General features: G+C 45.0%; 2 protein-coding genes across 3 annotated transcripts in view; both read right to left on the bottom strand.

Annotated features, from left to right (window-relative positions):
* Positions 1-329: 329 nt before the first annotated feature.
* Positions 330-10226, bottom strand: prdm14 (PR domain containing 14). The gene is made up of 10 exons (XM_067252240.1): positions 9623-10226; positions 9357-9410; positions 9094-9254; positions 8318-8588; positions 7951-8153; positions 7641-7742; positions 6687-6906; positions 6348-6487; positions 2644-2951; positions 330-450 (listed from the first exon to the last, which is right to left on the bottom strand). Exons 1-10 carry the CDS (start codon positions 10224-10226, stop codon positions 330-332), a joined length of 2184 nt encoding a protein of 727 aa, XP_067108341.1.
* Positions 10227-11820: 1594 nt separating this feature from the next.
* Positions 11821-17668, bottom strand: part of ncoa2 (nuclear receptor coactivator 2) — a 52615-nt gene continuing 46767 nt past the window's right edge. For both annotated transcript variants that reach the window (XM_067251433.1, XM_067251434.1), the window contains exons 19-21: positions 17185-17362; positions 16701-16899; positions 11821-15243 (exon numbers count right to left, since the gene is read on the bottom strand). In XM_067251433.1, the coding sequence (XP_067107534.1) occupies positions 15232-15243; positions 16701-16899; positions 17185-17362 (389 nt within the window). In that variant the 3' untranslated portion in view covers positions 11821-15231. The remainder of the gene's footprint in view (positions 15244-16700; positions 16900-17184; positions 17363-17668) is intronic.

Below are 17668 nucleotides of genomic sequence, written 5' to 3'. Positions count from 1 at the left end.
CATTTGTCTTCCAACAGTAACAACCCCATCAGGTCTCACTGGGCGAGAGACCACTGTGGCTGCAGGGCTGGGACGTCACTACTTTCCTGTGGTAGAGCACTCACGTATAGATCTCTCTCTTTGACACACACACACACACACACGTAGATCACATTCACATCCACCCACACACACACACACACACACACTCACACAAGGTCTCCACTTTACCGTGGTAGAGCACTCAGGCGTCTTGCTGGTGACTTATGGCCTGTCGGAGTTGGAGAAGCAGGTTTAGCGTCTTCCAGAACGCGGGTTACACCCTCTGTGTGCACGAGGCTCTTAAACAGTCATCCAGGCAGGAGCAGGCTGAACTGCAGAAGCGGCTGGAGCTCCACATCTTTGAAGCGCCGGCACCCTTTGACCCCTCCAGACCTCAGGGGGCTGCTCGGGGTCACGGCTGGACATCCCCTGAACAAAGAGCAGGGTGTGGAGGTACATCAGGGCAGTTTATTGAACCTAGGGAGGGACACACAGAGCCTGAGCACAGAGCCTGACACTTAGTCAGGTCGAATCTGCTCTTAAAGATGTCCTCCGTTAGTTTGACTGCATTGTTATGTTTCAGACCAAGTTTTCCTTATTTTCTGGTGTGCGACAGATAAGAAGAAGGAACTTGAGGAAGAGAAGAGGACAGATAGAGGAAAGGAGGAGAGGGGCAGAGGGCAGAAAGAACTAACTGGCTGATAAACTGGCTGAACTCCCCAGCCCCTTTGCTGTAAGCTTTGTTAAATGTGAATGACAGATATTGATGGGCATGTTGCAGACCAGCCCCTTCTGTCCGTGTGTGTGTGCGTGTGTGTGTGTGGGAAGGGGTTAGCAGAGTAAGACTGTACCTTGCAGCTCACTCATGCACTCTCATCTCCTGGGCAGTCCGCAGGGGAATAGATCATTAGCCCTCCTGTGTCGCTGGTGGCTGTGTGGCTGGGGGGAACAGAGGGAGGGAGGAGACAACCGAGGAGAGAGGAGTGCTTATTAGCTAATCCAGTACAGGAGGGCTCCGTCACCACCACACCCCCCCTCCCAGTCCCCCGCCCCCTCCTCAACAGTAGCACAGAGAGCCAAGAGAAACAGAAAATGTTTGCCCAGAGGTGAGGGGGGGGGGGGGGGGGGGGAGAGCGGGGGGGGGGGGCATGTTTGCCCAAAGAGGGAGGAGGGGTGTGTATATCCCTCCACATTGCAGGAACCTCGAAGCATTAGTCTAAATGGAGATCTGAAGGGATTAGCTAGCCAAACACCACCACACGCTCCCACTCAGGGAAGTGTTGTCGTGAGGCCGTGTGTGTGCATGTGGCAGCAGGACACTGTCCATATGGTCCCAGTGCCTCTTAGGGGACCACATGGCTACTGTCAACCTTCACCTTTGCATCTAAATACAGTGGGTCTACGTTTCACCTGTTAGATGATCTCAAGTCTGTTCGAGTTGTGTGTGTGAACATACAATAGCTTACCATGCTTGTTTAAATATCCACGGTGGACAAGGGGTGACAATAAGGGGATGAATGTTAACTTAAACCAAGTGGCCTATTTCTCAGTTTCCTTTCGCATGACCCCATCCCCTCTACCTGCGGTGTTCAGCAGTATGGGGTCTGTGTCCCCCAGAGCACCAGTTAAAGCAAACCACGACCCATACACAGCACGGCTGCCCCGCAGAGAGACACATTCCCATGAGAATAGGACTCGGCTCAGCGGGATGATGGACCGATGCCATGACAGGACCATCAGTGGCCGATTCACATGGACATGAGCTATGAGAGAGACAGAGAGACAGAGAGAAAGAGAGAGAGATAGAGAGAGAGAGAGAGAGAGAGAGAGAGAGAGAGAGAGAGAGAGAGAGAGAGAGAGAGAGAGAGAGAGAGAGAGTAGTGTCTCTGTTTATGTGCTTGTCTTTCTGTGAGTGTGTGTGTGCGTATGTGCGTATGTGCGTGCACATGCAGAGAGCAGCGAGCCCCTCCACAGAGACCCACACCACACGTTATGACACAGCAGGTCGCTGTGTTGCTAACGCACATCTCTACTCCCAGTCACACCTCAGGGTTCCCGGTCCTCCCATTCACACACACAGCACGTCCTCTGGCCCTGTCACTGCTAGGTACCCTGCAGCTGGATTTAGCACACACTGGAATAACAGTAGAGGTCTCACCATTGCTTTGCGCATAGAGACAGGCAAACAGCACGCCTGGGGCCATTGTAAGGGATGGCACTTAGCAAGAGTGGACTTCTAACACTTTCTAACATTGCGAATCACAATGAGGAGGTCGAGCAACATGCAGATTCATCTCTCTCTCTCTGACGCTGCATTTTAATGAGGCCCTGCTCTGTGCTTTCTATTTGATTAAAAGGACATTTTGGTTGTCTTGAAACAACAATGAGAGCATTTGAAATGTAGGTAAGACTGAAAGAGGATTGTGAATAAATATCATAACTTAAAAATCACTATCATCTTAATTGTCGTTTGATCATTGATCCAATGTAGAATAAAAAGAGACAAAGTCATATTCATGATAATGAAATTGTCAGTTCATGTCCTCGAAATTCCTTTTGAAAGGATCTTGGATTCTCATCAAGTCAAATTGTTCCATGTCAGAGACAAACTCTGTCTTTTACCTGAGGTGTGGTGAGGTGGTCTGGGGATGGGTGGTGGTCTGGAGATGGGTGGTGGTCTGGGGATGGGTGGCGGTCTGGAGATGGGTGGTGGTCTGGGGATGGGTGGTGGTCTGGAGATGGGTGGTGGTCTGGGGATGGGTGGTGGTCTGGAGATGGGTGGTGGTCTGGGGATGGGTGGTGGTCTGGAGATGGGTGGTGGTCTGGGGATAGGTGGTGGTCTGGGGATGGGTGGTGGTCTGGGGATGGGTGGTGGTCTGGGGATGGGTGGTGGTCTGGGGATGGGTGGTGGTCTGGAGATGGGTGGTGGTCTGGAGAGGAGTAGCCCCATGGGACAGGGTCACAGTGGAACCCCACACCAGCCCCAATGGAGCAGGAGAAGACCATCTGCCCTCATGTATCCTGCAAGAACACACACTTATACACACACACCATGTACGCACTCACACACACACACACACACACACACACACACACACACACACACACACACACACACATACACACAACCACACAGTCATCTAGGTTGTCCTGGAGGGGGGCTTTGAGATGTTTGATCTGCCATTCATCCAGTCAGCTGCATTCAGGCCACTGAGCCACTGGGTCTCGAGGATTACTGCAGCCTCTACTGTCCACTGTCCCAGTGGAAATCACCAGCAGATAACAGCACCAACCTGGCAACCGGCTCCCCGCAGTCTGTCCCCAAGCTGCTCCCCCTGTACCCCCCGCACTGCTGTTAGTGTGAGGGGAGAAATGTAACAGAATGTCAGTGAGTGTGTGTTTCTTTAAAACACAGGGAGAGGGCGGTTTCTTTTTCTGACATCTTTTGTAAGTGTAGATTTTAAGGTTTCAATCAGTAAATGTCAAATCAATACAATATTTCAACAACATGTATTGGGGATAGAATGAATAAAACACCATGATCTGATGAAATGCGCTGTTTTGATTCAAATTTCCCTTCAAATGAAGAGCTTCCTGTGAGGCCGTCTTCATGGCTGAGCAGTTGAGGTGAGGTAGTCTGTGAGTGACAGGACCACCGGACAAATCTGGCTCTCAGCTCCAGGTTTAGGGTCAGTAGTTGTATCACCCTGTATACAAGACAAGATATATTAGTTACTCAGTCATGATGACGGTGAATGAGCTTAGTCGTCTGTTTGATTCATCTGTTATGGACTGGTAATGTAGTAATGGACCAGCGTACCTCCAGGAGTGTCCTGGTGATGATTCTCCGTGCTTCTCTCTCTCTCTCTCTCTCTCTCTCTCTCAGTGGTAGAATAGTTGCACTGTGAAAAGGAAAGACGAAGATATATGAAAGGACAAAGAAATGGAGGGATGGAAGGATTGAACGGTGTTAAGGTTGTGTTTATGAGCCCACTCAACCAAGAGCCAGCTATTAGTCTGCAGTCTGACACACACACACACACAAACACACACAAACACACTGTACACTGCCTCTCTTAACAGATCAATGGGAGACAATGGATCAGACCAACTGGACCAGAAGAGAGGAGAGATGAGTCACCCTTTGGCATGCTCCTGAATTCATTTACATCTGGCAATAACTTTCTGATGCATTAATTATGAAACACAATAAAGGTTCATTCAGATTTGATTCAAGGGATACTGTGGTATGATATTCTAAAGCTGTCCTCTCTTATTGTACAGTGAGTTATGATTCCGTCTCAGAGGGAATTAACCTGCGGTAACCTGAGCAATAAAACGTTAATCGCTCTCTGATGGGAAAGATATTATTAATTTCACATTAATAAAGAGCTTAATCTGACAGAGGGCCCTCTGGAGATCCGACAAGGCCTGTTAACTGCCTGGTAGGTTAAGTGTGAAATCAATTGATATAAACAACAAGATTAAAATTTTGCCATGCCAAAGCCTCCAGCTTTTAAATTAGCCAATCAGAAAAGGCGCTTGTAAAAAGAACCTTTTTTGAACCGCTTCCTAAAACTCTCCGACAGTCCAGGTCCTCCCTTCTCTCTTTCTTTTCATCCTCCCATCCTTTTCTCTCATCCAGGGACAAAACAAGGGGAGTGTGCTCCTCTTCCTCCGCGCCTCTATGGACGGCTGTACACGAGGGAGGGGCTGGGGATGTTCCAGGGGAGGTTGATTTAGGCCTGCAGTTGTTAAAGATCCCATATTTCTCCCATCTGAGGAGAGAGGGGGCTGTTAAACAGTCGGCTGAGGTCTGACCTCTGACCTCTGGCCTGCGGTCCATCCGTTCCAGAGTCTAAGTACCCAGCCAACATGTGCCACTGCCTCCACTCCTCTCAGAGGGCCACGGCTACTCATGAGCCATAACCCCCTGCACCGAGCATTGGAGACCAGACAGATTCATCTCTGACACAGGGTTACGTTGTGAGATCCTGCTCCTAAAATACATGTGTGAAGTAACCGGGTGTGTGCTCACTTTCCCTGCTATACCTTTGTCTGAGTGTGGTTGCTGTCGCTCTATCACTCTCTCCTTCTAGATGGCTCTCAAAACTACTGTAATGCTCTGTACAGTATAATATTGGTTAAATTCTGTTCGATACAATATGAGTGGTGTGTTTATCTCCTGTATGGATGCCCACAGTGTGAGCTATGGATAGAGGGGTTAAAGGTCACATAGCTCAGCACAGAAACAGAGATCTTAACTGTGTCATTTGTCAGACCCCACACTGTCACTACTACTGAGACCAGCGGTCTCTCTGCCAATCTCTCGGCTTCCCCAGCCGTAGTCTTTCTCTCACTCTCTCTGCTCTCTTTTCTGTCCTCTCTCTGCCAGCCTCTCCCTTTTCCTGACACTATCCCCGCCACCCCCCTCTCTTTCGCTCTCTCTTCCCAGTGCCTCAGGAGAACACATTTGGGACAGTTGGTGACTGTGAAGGACAATGAGAGGGCAGCAGATGTCATCAGGACAGCCTTTGTGTTTGGCTTGGGCCACCCTGGGCCCACCTCATTGCTGCACTCCATTGTCATTCATTTGGTGCTGTGGTTTGTTAATTTACACTGTGGCAGGAGTGAGTGAACGTTTGAGAATTGTATTACATGCAATCCAAATAAATTCCGAACGTCTCATCACGAGGTAGGCCTTTTGTAGGCATAACATTTAATCAAGGACAACTTTTAAAAAGTTACATTATGTACACAGAAGCTATAGTCATGCTCTGAGTTTTTATTTTTTTATTAGAAAGCATAGGCTTTTAAACAAACAGATACACACACATATCGACTGCTTTTGAAACCAACGGGAAACGTACCAAAAAACATTTATTATAGACTAGAGGTAGTATACACATTTTATGTAGCAGTCACGATTACTATGAAATCACACGTTTTCTTATTATAAATTAAAACAATAAAAACGAATAGCACAAATGGCAAAAATAGCAGTTGTGCTGATTCTGAAGCGTAATTTCGATAACGGAAACAACGAAGACAGCAAATAGGATATCATGAACTGTAGCTCTTAGCCACAAACCAATTTTGGCAATCAATTGAATTTTCCTTAAATAAATAAACATATTAAACAAACGAAAGACACGTAATTGACACAAAAAAACAGCGGTTGTTGTATTAAATAAATGCAATTGTTAGGCTATATTGATATCATAAAACGAATTTCTTGTTTGTAAGTTTGCTCATAGCGGCGTTTTCCTTAAAGGAAGTATTTTCAGGGCGTGTTATTTCCAAGGCCGATATTCTGGATTGAGTACAGTCAGTCCGCTGAAGGGAAAGTTTTCACTCTGGAGTCTCTGAGTCCTGCTGGGCTTGCCAACCGAAAACATCCCTGCACCCTCGATAGATTCGTTTGTGGATAGAGATGGAAGAGCCGCGGTTTCCAAAAACGGTCTTTCTGTCAGAACGAAAACAAACAAATCAATGAACAAAAAACTCTCAAATAGATTTAGGCCACTCCGCAAATACCCATCGAAGGCTTAACGAGGAGAACTATTCGTAAAATAGTATCCATTTTCAACGTGGCAAAGCTACTTGGCAGCTAATACAGCTTATTGTTTCATTACATCTATAAACTAAAATATGATCTGGCTTACTTGTATGATTCTTCATGTGGTGCTTGAGTTCTTCTACATCTGGAAAGGTGCTTCCACAAACGTCACATGGAGACGGCTTGTCCTTGGTGTGGGTACGCCTGACGTGGCTGTCATGCGCGGCGTGCGATGCGAAGGCCTTTCCGCAGTGCTTGCACTTGAAAGGCCGCTCTCCAGAGTGCTGGCGAATATGCGTGCGCAGAATACTGGAAGCTGTGAAGGCCTGGCGAGGAGGGGAACAGGATGGAGTGAGTGACAGCGACGACGAGAAATGAAATGTTCACTGTTGTATCTTAATATGAATAGGTAGGTGCAATTGATGAGACTACATATCCCATGAGTCCAGAGATAATAACGGGACTTTTAAAAGCGGGATGGCTTAGTCTCGGCGCTCTTCTAAGTCGACCACTTTCAGACGAATATAGGCCCACCAATATTCGGTTAATTTTAACATCAATAAAGATTGTTAGTGCCCTGAGGACACAACATTCACTGTCTGTAGTCTGTATATTCTTCAAGGCAGACTGTCAAGAGAGCATATAGCTACAATTGCCGCCTATTTTACTAGCATTCTCTTCAGAGTTCAGACAAAATAAAGGGGCAAGTCAATCCCTTATTTTGATGGGAAAGCAAGATATTTGTTGAAACAAAACGTCGTTGAGTACATAAAACTAGGAGGAGGTTATAGAGAGCACAAAACAAGGAAAACTTCTGCCCCTTGGAGGGCCGTAAATTCAAAGAGTAATCTCAGCTAACAAAGAGATGGGTGTACATCTGGCGATAATTAGCATTAAGTGTCTCCGCGGAGCGTGCCTGAGTCAGGAGACAATAAGGGGCTCATGCCAAATGCACCATGAAATGACGGAGCTCCTAAATGGTAAGCTCGAACTCCTTTGAGTCAAGGCGGAAACTCCCACCGAGGGCACTGGCACCGGGACGGACGGTAATTATGCCTACCTTATTACAGTAGACACACTTGTACGGCCGCTCTCCGGAGTGCACGCGCATGTGTTTATTCAGACTGGACGACTGAGAGAAACTCTTTCCGCACACCGAACACTACAACAGTGAGAATATAGAGTATAAATTATTATGATCATGCACAGAGGTTGTCTTCACACACAGTAATAAAAAGCACATATTTTAAAATGTATTGGCATCGGCACACACAACAGGAGCTGTTTTTCAGCACCAATGTATTTGTCCAATTTAGCACAGTGTATGTGTGAAAGAAAGAGTAAAAATGATAGTAAAAGTATTGTCCCACCTTGTGTGGCCTGTGTTTCTCGTGAACGTGTAAGATGTGAATGCGTAAGCGGTCTCTCTTCTCAAAAGACCTGTTGCAGAGATGACAAGGAAACTTCCGGTCGCCCTGATCCACGCATCGTGTATACTTCAGATGCTTGTCTCTGTAATATTTGTACGCGAACACTTTCCCACATCGATCACACTTGAAACCTTCTCCAAGATCTGAAATAGCGAGAGCATAGGAGTATACTGAGCATCCCTATCACAATAAAGAAAACAATACTTTTATATATAGTATAACACACTATAATATAAAATAGATTAAAATAATGATTATATATTCTGATAGGTCTATGTAGGCTACATTAAACTTGCCAAATACCAACCTTCAGCTGGGAGCATCGAGTTGTTCTCCTCAAGCGAGTTCTTCAGGGTGAGGGGGATACCCAGGAACTGGACATAACAGTCCCCGTACCAGACCAGCAGTTCCTGACTCGGCTGGACGTCCTTGCAGGTCTCATAGAAGATCTGACGCTGGCTCTGAATGGCAATCAGATTCTGTTCTTCTGGGAAACGTGCACACTTCACTAGGGACATCCAGTTCCCTGAGCTGCCCCGGCCGTCCACAAAGTGACTCAAACGGCCATTCTCAAACACCTGAATAATACAATAAAGAGGTTGACTTCAAATATGAAATGATATAAAGCTACACATCACAACTGAGCCAATAGCCCTGAAATTGTAACACAATGGCCACATATGTTTACGCTACAAAATTATGCATATAATTTCTATTCAACTATTCACCTGTGCAACTTTGGTACTTTGGCATTCACCACTATGAACCTCCTAACCACTGTAGAGGTTAGGCTTAGAGCTATTTTCACATGGTGAGAGTGGGAAAATACAAAAATGAGAGTGGGGGGTCGGATGGCTGAGCGGTTAGAGAACCGGGCTAGTAATCAGAAGGTTGCCGGTTCGATTCTTGCCATGTCAAACGACGTTGTGTCCGTCACCCTACTTGCCCCGGGGGGAATGTCCCTGTACTTACTGTCGGTCGCTCTGGATAAGAGCGTCTGCAAAATGACTACATGTAAATGTAAGTCGCTCTGGATAAGAGCGTCTGCTAAATGACTACATGTAAATGTAATAAATAACTTGCCTCCCACATCAGCGTGTTGTCATCGTGTGTTTTGATCTCGCTCGTATTGACCAGTTTGCCTTGGAAGGGCCCATAGCGAGTCCCTTTAGGAATGGAGCCTTTGTTTGAGAACACCCCATAATGGGATGCATTTCCACAAGTGGTCTGGAGGATGGTCAACCCTGGAAAGTAAATAAGACTTGTGATTACATTTAGCAGGCTATTCAAATTATTTTATTATGGTTGCAAAACAGTAGGTCATAGGTCAAGTACATATAGGCTACCTTCAGGAAGTTCCAGCACATCAGTATCCAATGAGAGAAACTGGCTCTCAGAAACTGACCGGAAAAACAAACAAAAAAAGGACAGTTTATTAAAATTTTGATTAAATTACAAGAATATTCATGGAATCATCTGTCGCAATAAGTAATTATATTATTATGATATGTATTTTTTTTTTACAATTCTAAAGGCGATACGGGCATTATTAATCAATTTTCTTAAAGGTGAAGTGACACAATGGGGACATTATTTTATTTTTTGAACTCACCTGACTTTCCTGGCAGTGCAACACCTGAGATCGCGTGGTGCTCCTGGCTCCTGGAGTAACCATAGAGAACTGTGAATAGATCGTCCTCGCTAAAACAGTAAGTGCGTATTTTCTCCGGTGACGAGTTAGTATCCCGAAGGCGGAATAAACTTTCCTTGGGCGGCGTGGCCGAGGGAGCGGAAGACCTCTCACTCGAGGGACTGCTGAAGTCCGATAGTGGCCCGGTAGCATGTTCAGTCGCCACGGCAGCCTGCTCATCGTGCCTGGAGTAAATAGTATGTCCGGGCAGCATCCTGTACGGAATACTGGACACATTGAAGATTTGTTCGTGTAGCACAGTGGCTTGATGTCCACCATGGCCAATGAAAGGAGGTGTTCCGCCTCCGAAGTTGAAAGGCATGACCGTTTGGGTGTCTGTGACCAGACGGCCGAGAGACTTCAGCGGATGGAGGAGGTTGTGGGTCCCCGCGAAGAGATCCATGTAATGAGTGCCAGTCATATGGGCATGGTAATAAGCCGTCCCGTGATTAGGGCTAGATTTAAGCGGGCTGGGATGAATACTCTTGTCCTTCACCACTGGAAGACTGGACACGGACACTGACATTGCAGCAAGCACAATTATGGGTTTGCTCAAATAGTTAACTGGTCTGTGTTTTTGCCTGAAAAAGAAAAAAAGTGAATTAATTGGATCCTGCATCCTTTTAACCTTTTTATTTAGCCTATATGTAGACCATGGTTAGGCTATACGAGGACATTTAATGACATTTTAAGAAACACGAGCAATTTTGTGTCATAGACTTGTAATTTTATTTGAAATTAACTAGACTACTCTGGGATATCATACGATACATAGAGTAGCCTACTTTACTTAAAACAAAAATAGGGCGAAATTCTATTGTAATTTTTAACAACTGGGCCACATTATTTTACGTGAAAAGTTTGACGTAGCCTAGGCTACCCATTTTATAAACGAAACTCTGAAACCAAAGCATGACTTTCGAAATCTATAACGAAAAAGCTAACATGCCAAATATAAACTGTGTCACATTTTTTCACTAATTATTCTTTCACTTGGGGACGTAATATCTCAGCCCGGTGGTGCATGTTTACACTTACCTAGCCTACAATTGAATAATTTAGCAGGCCCTTTTGTCCAAAGCGATATTGCCTATAGTGCACATATAATAAAAAAAATGTAGTTTTGGGAGTTTTTCCAGTTGACAGAACCCACACCAAGCACATCAATATCTCTAAATTGGTGTCCTCAAAGACTGTTTCCCCATGACTACGCAGGTATATCTGGTAGCCAATTCGGAGACAAATCAGGGTCATGACACTCAAATTAAACAACAATGGGTCGGTGGCAAAGGTCAACACCAATGAAGTATGGAAGATCCAGGCAATTTTAAGTAGGCTACAGCCGAGTTGACAAGTCCCGTGCAAATAAAGCAGATCTTCCAATCTCAATATGATGAAACTAAGACTAGGGAAACGAAACATAATATAGCCTAGTAGGCTAGTATTTACACCATCCTTACCATAAATAAGAAACAGCGGGTTTTTTTTACTCACCTTTTCACGAGTCAACAAGCATATGAAGTCGATGTTGTCACATTCCGTTTGTTCTACAACTTCATGAAAAAAGAAACGGTTCGGTGGAAATACGATCGTGAAGGAAGAGCAGTCGCCTGTTTGCGTGTTGGTTGTGTTGTGTTGTTGAAGGCATATTGAACGGCAAACTATGCACTCATCGTGTGGGGCTGTCTCTTTCCTGTCTGTTCTGCTATTGGTCAGATATCTGCTCACGGTGGCATGCGTTCTAAACCAGTTAGGAAATCACCTTTCCAGTGCAATTACAACTTCCCCACTCTCCACAAACACAAATGTAGAATTCCTCTGACATGAACTACAATAGTCAAGCGTGACTCTGTATAGGTTAATAACTTAAGGTATGCCAACGTTAATAACACAATGTTCTTGCAGAAATAATTATAGCCCAGGCTATATATTATATAAAAGCAGTAGGCAATTCGTTCGTTTCTAAAATAAGATTTGACCTTTAAGACAACTTTCAATGTTCTGTGTGGATTCTATAAAAAATGAAACATAAAAGTGCGACTTTTATTAACTTTTACTCACTGCACACACCGACCCAAAACGACTCACACTAATCAAGACACTCGAATAAATGTTGCAATAACAGAATTCTTTATTTACAAGGGTATTATTCAACATCAAATTGCAAATAGCATCAGCGAAGCCATATTAGTTGACAACTTGCATAACTGTTTGAACTTCTCTCGGTATATCTAATTTTGCATAAAATGCTCACACTATAGGATTACAAACGTCGATGCGGGGTGAACAGTGTGATTTTCTTGTGAACAACACGGCTGGAAAAAAATACATTTCGGAACGCGCAACACTGTTGTAAGCTTTCTCCAGAAAGTCCATAGAATATATTACATATTGCTTCAAAATCCCTATGCATCATATTTTCCAAACACGGCTCAAAGAACAGTTCTGTGAGAGAAAAGAAATTATACAAACAATACAGAGTTCAATCGATCACAAACAGAAGAAACTGAGCAGTGAGAGAGTGCTGCATCTAAGTCTCCAGCAAATGAGTTGAGCAATGATGCGCCCATTCAATATTGTACACGATTCACTATACAAATATTATACATACAACTTCAGAATGTACAAGAACGAGAACAGACGATTCTAAGGCAATATGCTAGGTTTGTAGCATTTCAAGGTCCTTGCATTTAGCTCTAAGAAATTGGCAGACAATACAAAAAAGGATATTTAAAATGTCCAAAATCAAAAGTAAAATGGTGTTTTTTGAATTCAAAGCCTGTGTGATACGGTATATCTTGTGGGGCAATTCGTTTGCTCCTAGTCCTGATATAAATGTTACAAAACACATGGCTACCGTTATCGTCATTTCAAAATCTTGACAATCTTTGGAAATTTGCAAAGGGGGTTGATAATGATTTAATTTAAACGACTAAAATACGTGTTCATCACAAATGTCAATTTTTAAAATCTTACAGAATTTATCAAAAGGGTGCTAGATAAATTGTAAAACAAAAACATTTGAATCCATAACTTCAGAAAAAGCCCAATTTGTGCCCAAAGTGAGGACAATCTCTATACTCTTAAAGAGAAATGAAAGACAATTTCTGTACCCAGCAAACACCACCTGAATCCTGACCAATACACACCAGGAGTCTACAAAGCTAAAATCACTACATAGCTGGTACCAAATTGCCTCTGGGAAGGTTAAACTGGACAAAAACATTGGAACTGATATTGTCAGCCAATACCAGCCAACATAAGATCCGCACACAATTCCAGCAATCAATATACATTCAAATATTAATCCCACCGTTTCATATTGTAAACTCTGTCATCCACACCAATCACACACACTTCAGAGGTGACATCTTGGTTTTCTTTGAACATGGCTCACTCTAAGTACAGGTCTTCAAACGTGCTAGGTCCTTCCTTCATCATGTGATACCCAAATGATAGGCTGGTAGAATTCAGAAACCCAATTCAAAAGGCATGGGATATTTGGCTTGCTCCGAGTATAGTGCCAAGCTTACACAGCATTATCAAAATCTTTAGGATTAGAGGAAAATGTACTTTTGAGGTCAGACTGTGCCTTGCCTTTGATCTAACAAAGGAGGTCAAAAAACCTGTTGGGGAAGGAGACTAAGTCGGTGAAAACGTCAGTTGAACTGCCTGAGGTCAAACAATATGGCTACGATTGTGTCAGAGCAGGTCATACATGACCAGCAGACTTGCTCTCTGACATCGACTATAGAACAGAGGCTGGAGTCAGAGAGGGCCTGTGTGTACCCAGAGGCAGGGAGTACCCATCTCCACACCCCCTCCTCTACCACCAAGCCTGACCTGCATATGTCCACAGGCAGGTAGTGCTGAGCGACATACCCCCTGGACTGCATAATCTAAGGTGGAACAAATGGATTTAGACGGCTTTGATACAAACTGCATAAAAAAGTATGTGTTTTAATACTGCGTCCAAACCACGGAGCAAAAAGCGTCTCCAGGAAACTGTACAAAAAATTACAAAACAATTTTCTGTTCCAAACTAAACCAAAGAAAGTAAAAAAAATCATAAAAGAAAAAGAAGATCCTCAAGTAATGGTTATTGCTTGTTTACATCACACCAGACCAGTTTGCACCTAGCAGCTTAGCATCTCACTCCAAACAACATAGAAAGCACACTTCCATTTTTGTAGTTACTGTATGGCTGTGTTGAATTTGTCCCGTCTTTGTTGAGTTCTACACGCTATAGGCAGAGAAGCAAGCGATAATCTGTACACTGTATACACTGCACACCCCTACACCCCCTATAGAGTCTGACCTCAGTGTCTGATAACCACGCCCCCCCCCCCCCCCCCCCCCACCCCACCAGTACCATACCAGAGTCTGAGATTTCAGAACTGCTCCCCCAAAACAAACATTAATACACTGCTTCTGTTCAAGACGCAGCCAAAGAACGGCCAGGGAGACCGCAAACCCCAAAGGAATAGAATAAATAGGAGAGAACTCTTGCTATTATGTACAATCTCTCTACAATCTTGTTTTCTTAAACCATACGATAATTCAATCTCTTTTTTTTCTGAAACTACTGGACCAAAAGAAAACCCAATTTTTACAAGGTCATTTTTGAAGTATTTTCAGAAAGAATACCACCATTTAGGATTAAAAAGTGCCTCTTTCACACTTTAAACCACTTCAGACACGATCTTGCTACTGTGATAAAGAATAATCTACAATAATTAAAAAAATAAAACTTAATTTAATACACTATAAACCTCTTGACTAAATAAGTCTAATCATACAAACAATTTTTTCACTCAAACCATTCTTCTGCAGTGTATTTCATTATAAGTTGTCAAACCATGAATATCTTCATTCTACTTGTAAAAGAAAAAAAAAAGAAGTCAAAAGGTGGTAAAAACCAGCAAAAAGGTGAAAACAGCAGAACATTTACAGATCACTCCTCAGAATCCCCCCAAAACATAGTTTGGAGTCACTTTGCTGCCATTGTGCAACGGAGGGATTTGAAGGGGATCGGGAAGAAGAGGCCAAGAAGAAGGGAGGGGGGGGGGGGGGGGGGGGGAAGAGAAAATAACTGTGTACATATTTGAGATGAGATTGCAAATGGCCGCAGTCCACTGAGAGGAATACATTCATCTGACAAGGGATCACCCCCGCTGCCTGTCCGTCAGCATGAAGAACCACCCAGGGGATGTCTGGAGTAAGTCACACCACGGTGAATGCAGCTGGACAGACAGACAGGCTCACGGGCCTCTACAAGAGCAGGGTTAGGCGTTTTGAGAAGTCCCATGATTCCCCCCCACCCCCAACCGCCTGTCCTCAGTCCTGGCCCATGCCCTCAGAGGGGCTATGTAGAGGCCAAACCAGGCCAGGCTGGGTGAAGGTGGGCTGGGGGCGCTGGGTCAGGGCAGGCCCAGGCTGGTCCAGAGGCCTGTTGGTTGGCTGGATGTTGGGTAACAACCAACAGACTCTGGCTTGTAGCATTGAGGTGCTGGCTGCATGCTCCACATGGGTCAACAGTATTTCTGAAATAAAGAGAGACAGATTGACGCAACTGAACACAAAAACATCTTACCTGGCCCATGAATGTGACACATACCAGGAGTGCTAAAAACTGCTAGACTGATCTCACACATCCATGAGACCATCTTAACTGAGCACATTATCAAACATTAACTCAGCCGCACACATAATCACCTCATCTTGCACTAATGGCCAAGGGTTGAATAATTCAAATAATCTAAGTGCCAATAATTTCGATAACATGGCAAGGAGGTAAATCAAGTGACAGACATACTAGTACCTCAAAGTTTATAACAAGAGCCCGAAGTGCATACAATTAAACTGCATCACCTTGGTTAAATATTCATATCGTTTTATTAGGGCTAAAAGCATTAGTAGCAACAGCAGTGGGCCACATTCCACTTGACCAATAAGAGCCCCCTCTGATGCAATCACATGGACGTTATGTTGCTTACCAGTAATGGAGTACTAACAGTGCATTGAATTTGCTAAAAAACGGTATCGGCCATGTGATGCTAGCTTGGGAGACTGTTGAACGGTGTGCATCTGCATTTGTGAGAGCGTGTGAAAGTAAACGAATGTGCATGTGTGTTTATTTCTGAGAGGGGGAGAGAGACAGACAAAGAGAGGGAGAGACACAGAGGGAGAGAGACAGAGGGAGAGGCAGAGAGAGACAGACAGAGAGAGAAGGAGAGAGACAGAGAGACAGAGAGAAAAAGAGAGAAGGAGAGAGACAAAGAGACAAAGAGAGAGAGAGTTGGAAAACACTCTCAAATAAGGGTGTTGTTAGACGTGCTGCTCTCAGAAGCAGCAGCCTGTGTACTGAAGTGATCCGTCTGGCTGTCAGTGGACACGACCAGCTCCATCCCCGTCTCCAAGCCTGGCCTGAGGCCCATAACTCTGGATAGCAGAATTACGTAAGCTAATGAGACTAAATTATTCACTAGTTGGGTTCTAGAATGGACTGATGCTCAATAAGTGTACCCAGACACTTAGAGCCTTGCAACATTCGCTACGCAAAATGGTTAAAGTAAAGAAAGTCATTACATGTGGGCCATACATATACCTGTTTATTGCCTAAAATCCTATGGGCTCCATTTAGTTAAACTTCAAAGTGGTTCATGGGGAGATTGAATCCTCTGAGAGAAGGCTGATTTAAAGGCAAACACTGCACTAGGCTGTCAGACCATGGACACTCAACAGTGGAGAATTCCACCCATAGGTTTATAGAAAAATAAAAAATAAAAACAACAACTGGGAAGTTATCCTGACTCTGAATCAAGCGTTGCAGCTCAGCTCCTGGTCTTGAGACCGAGGAACATAAGCACAGGCATCCAGAACACAACTGCTGCATCCATGCCTCTGACTTGATTTAGTCTGCCTGGATGGATGTTTTATACTGTGTTTATGCTTTCAATGTGTTCCTGTGTGTGCGTCGCTGTGCCTGTGTGTCCCCTACCTGTTCCTGTCCCATGGTTGACATGCTAGGCGAGGGCCCAGGCACCAGGGAGGTGACCCCCATCTGGCCCGCCATCGGACCCATGCTGTTGGCGTTGGTCGCCATGGATACGTTGAGGTTCATGCCGTTGCCGTTGTACATGGCGCCGTTGGGTTGCTGGGCAAACTGGGGCGACGGCGACTGTTGCTGCGCAAACATGCTGCGGAGGAGGACGAGAGGCGGGGTGCAGTGTGAGGAAACGCTCGGATAGACAACCCTGGTAAAACCATCTGAAAGGATGTTTTTACATCCACGATGAATCCATTCTTTACAATCATTGAGTTAGGCAGAGGAGAGAAGTGCTAAGCCGTGAGGTGACAGGTGTCCTGTACGGGGGGGGCTTGGGTCTGGGTCCTTCGGAGCCCCTGCTCACAGGAGAGTAGTGCTAAGCCGTGAGGTGACGGGGCGTCCTGTATGGGGGCTTGGCTCTGGGTCCCCTGCTCACCTGTTCGCTCCCATGCTGCCCTGCGGCCAGCCGTTCATGTCTGGGGAGGCCTGGAACGAGGCTCCGCCCTGGCCCTGCTGCATCATGGGGGACTGGGCGTGGGCCATGCGCGGGGACAGCAGGGGGCTCTGGGGCGTGGCGGGCCCCCCGAAACCTCCGTCAGGCTGCTGGCTCATACCTGAAGGGTTGGAGGAGAGGGGTCACACAGTAGCCACTATCTAGTGCTGCTAGATTGATTGCATCACATACTGGGCAGCATTGCAGGTACACTATAAGGCTGCATGTTCCTGGTCTATGATGAGGATATTCTAGAACATTCAGACGTCTGGATGACCAACAGACAGAAGGCAAGGCAAAGCAAAGCAAAAATGAAAATGTGACTTTTTGTTTGACAGACATCAGATAAGTTTACTGATTCTTTTTGTGAGTTTCCTACAACAGGTTAATATTGACTTTGTCTTACAAGTAAGACCGTTACAAAGTA

Source organism: Osmerus mordax, chromosome 15 (genome assembly GCF_038355195.1).
Source record: "Osmerus mordax isolate fOsmMor3 chromosome 15, fOsmMor3.pri, whole genome shotgun sequence".
Taxonomy (NCBI): domain Eukaryota; kingdom Metazoa; phylum Chordata; class Actinopteri; order Osmeriformes; family Osmeridae; genus Osmerus; species Osmerus mordax.
This window is presented reverse-complemented; position numbering and strand designations above follow the sequence as displayed.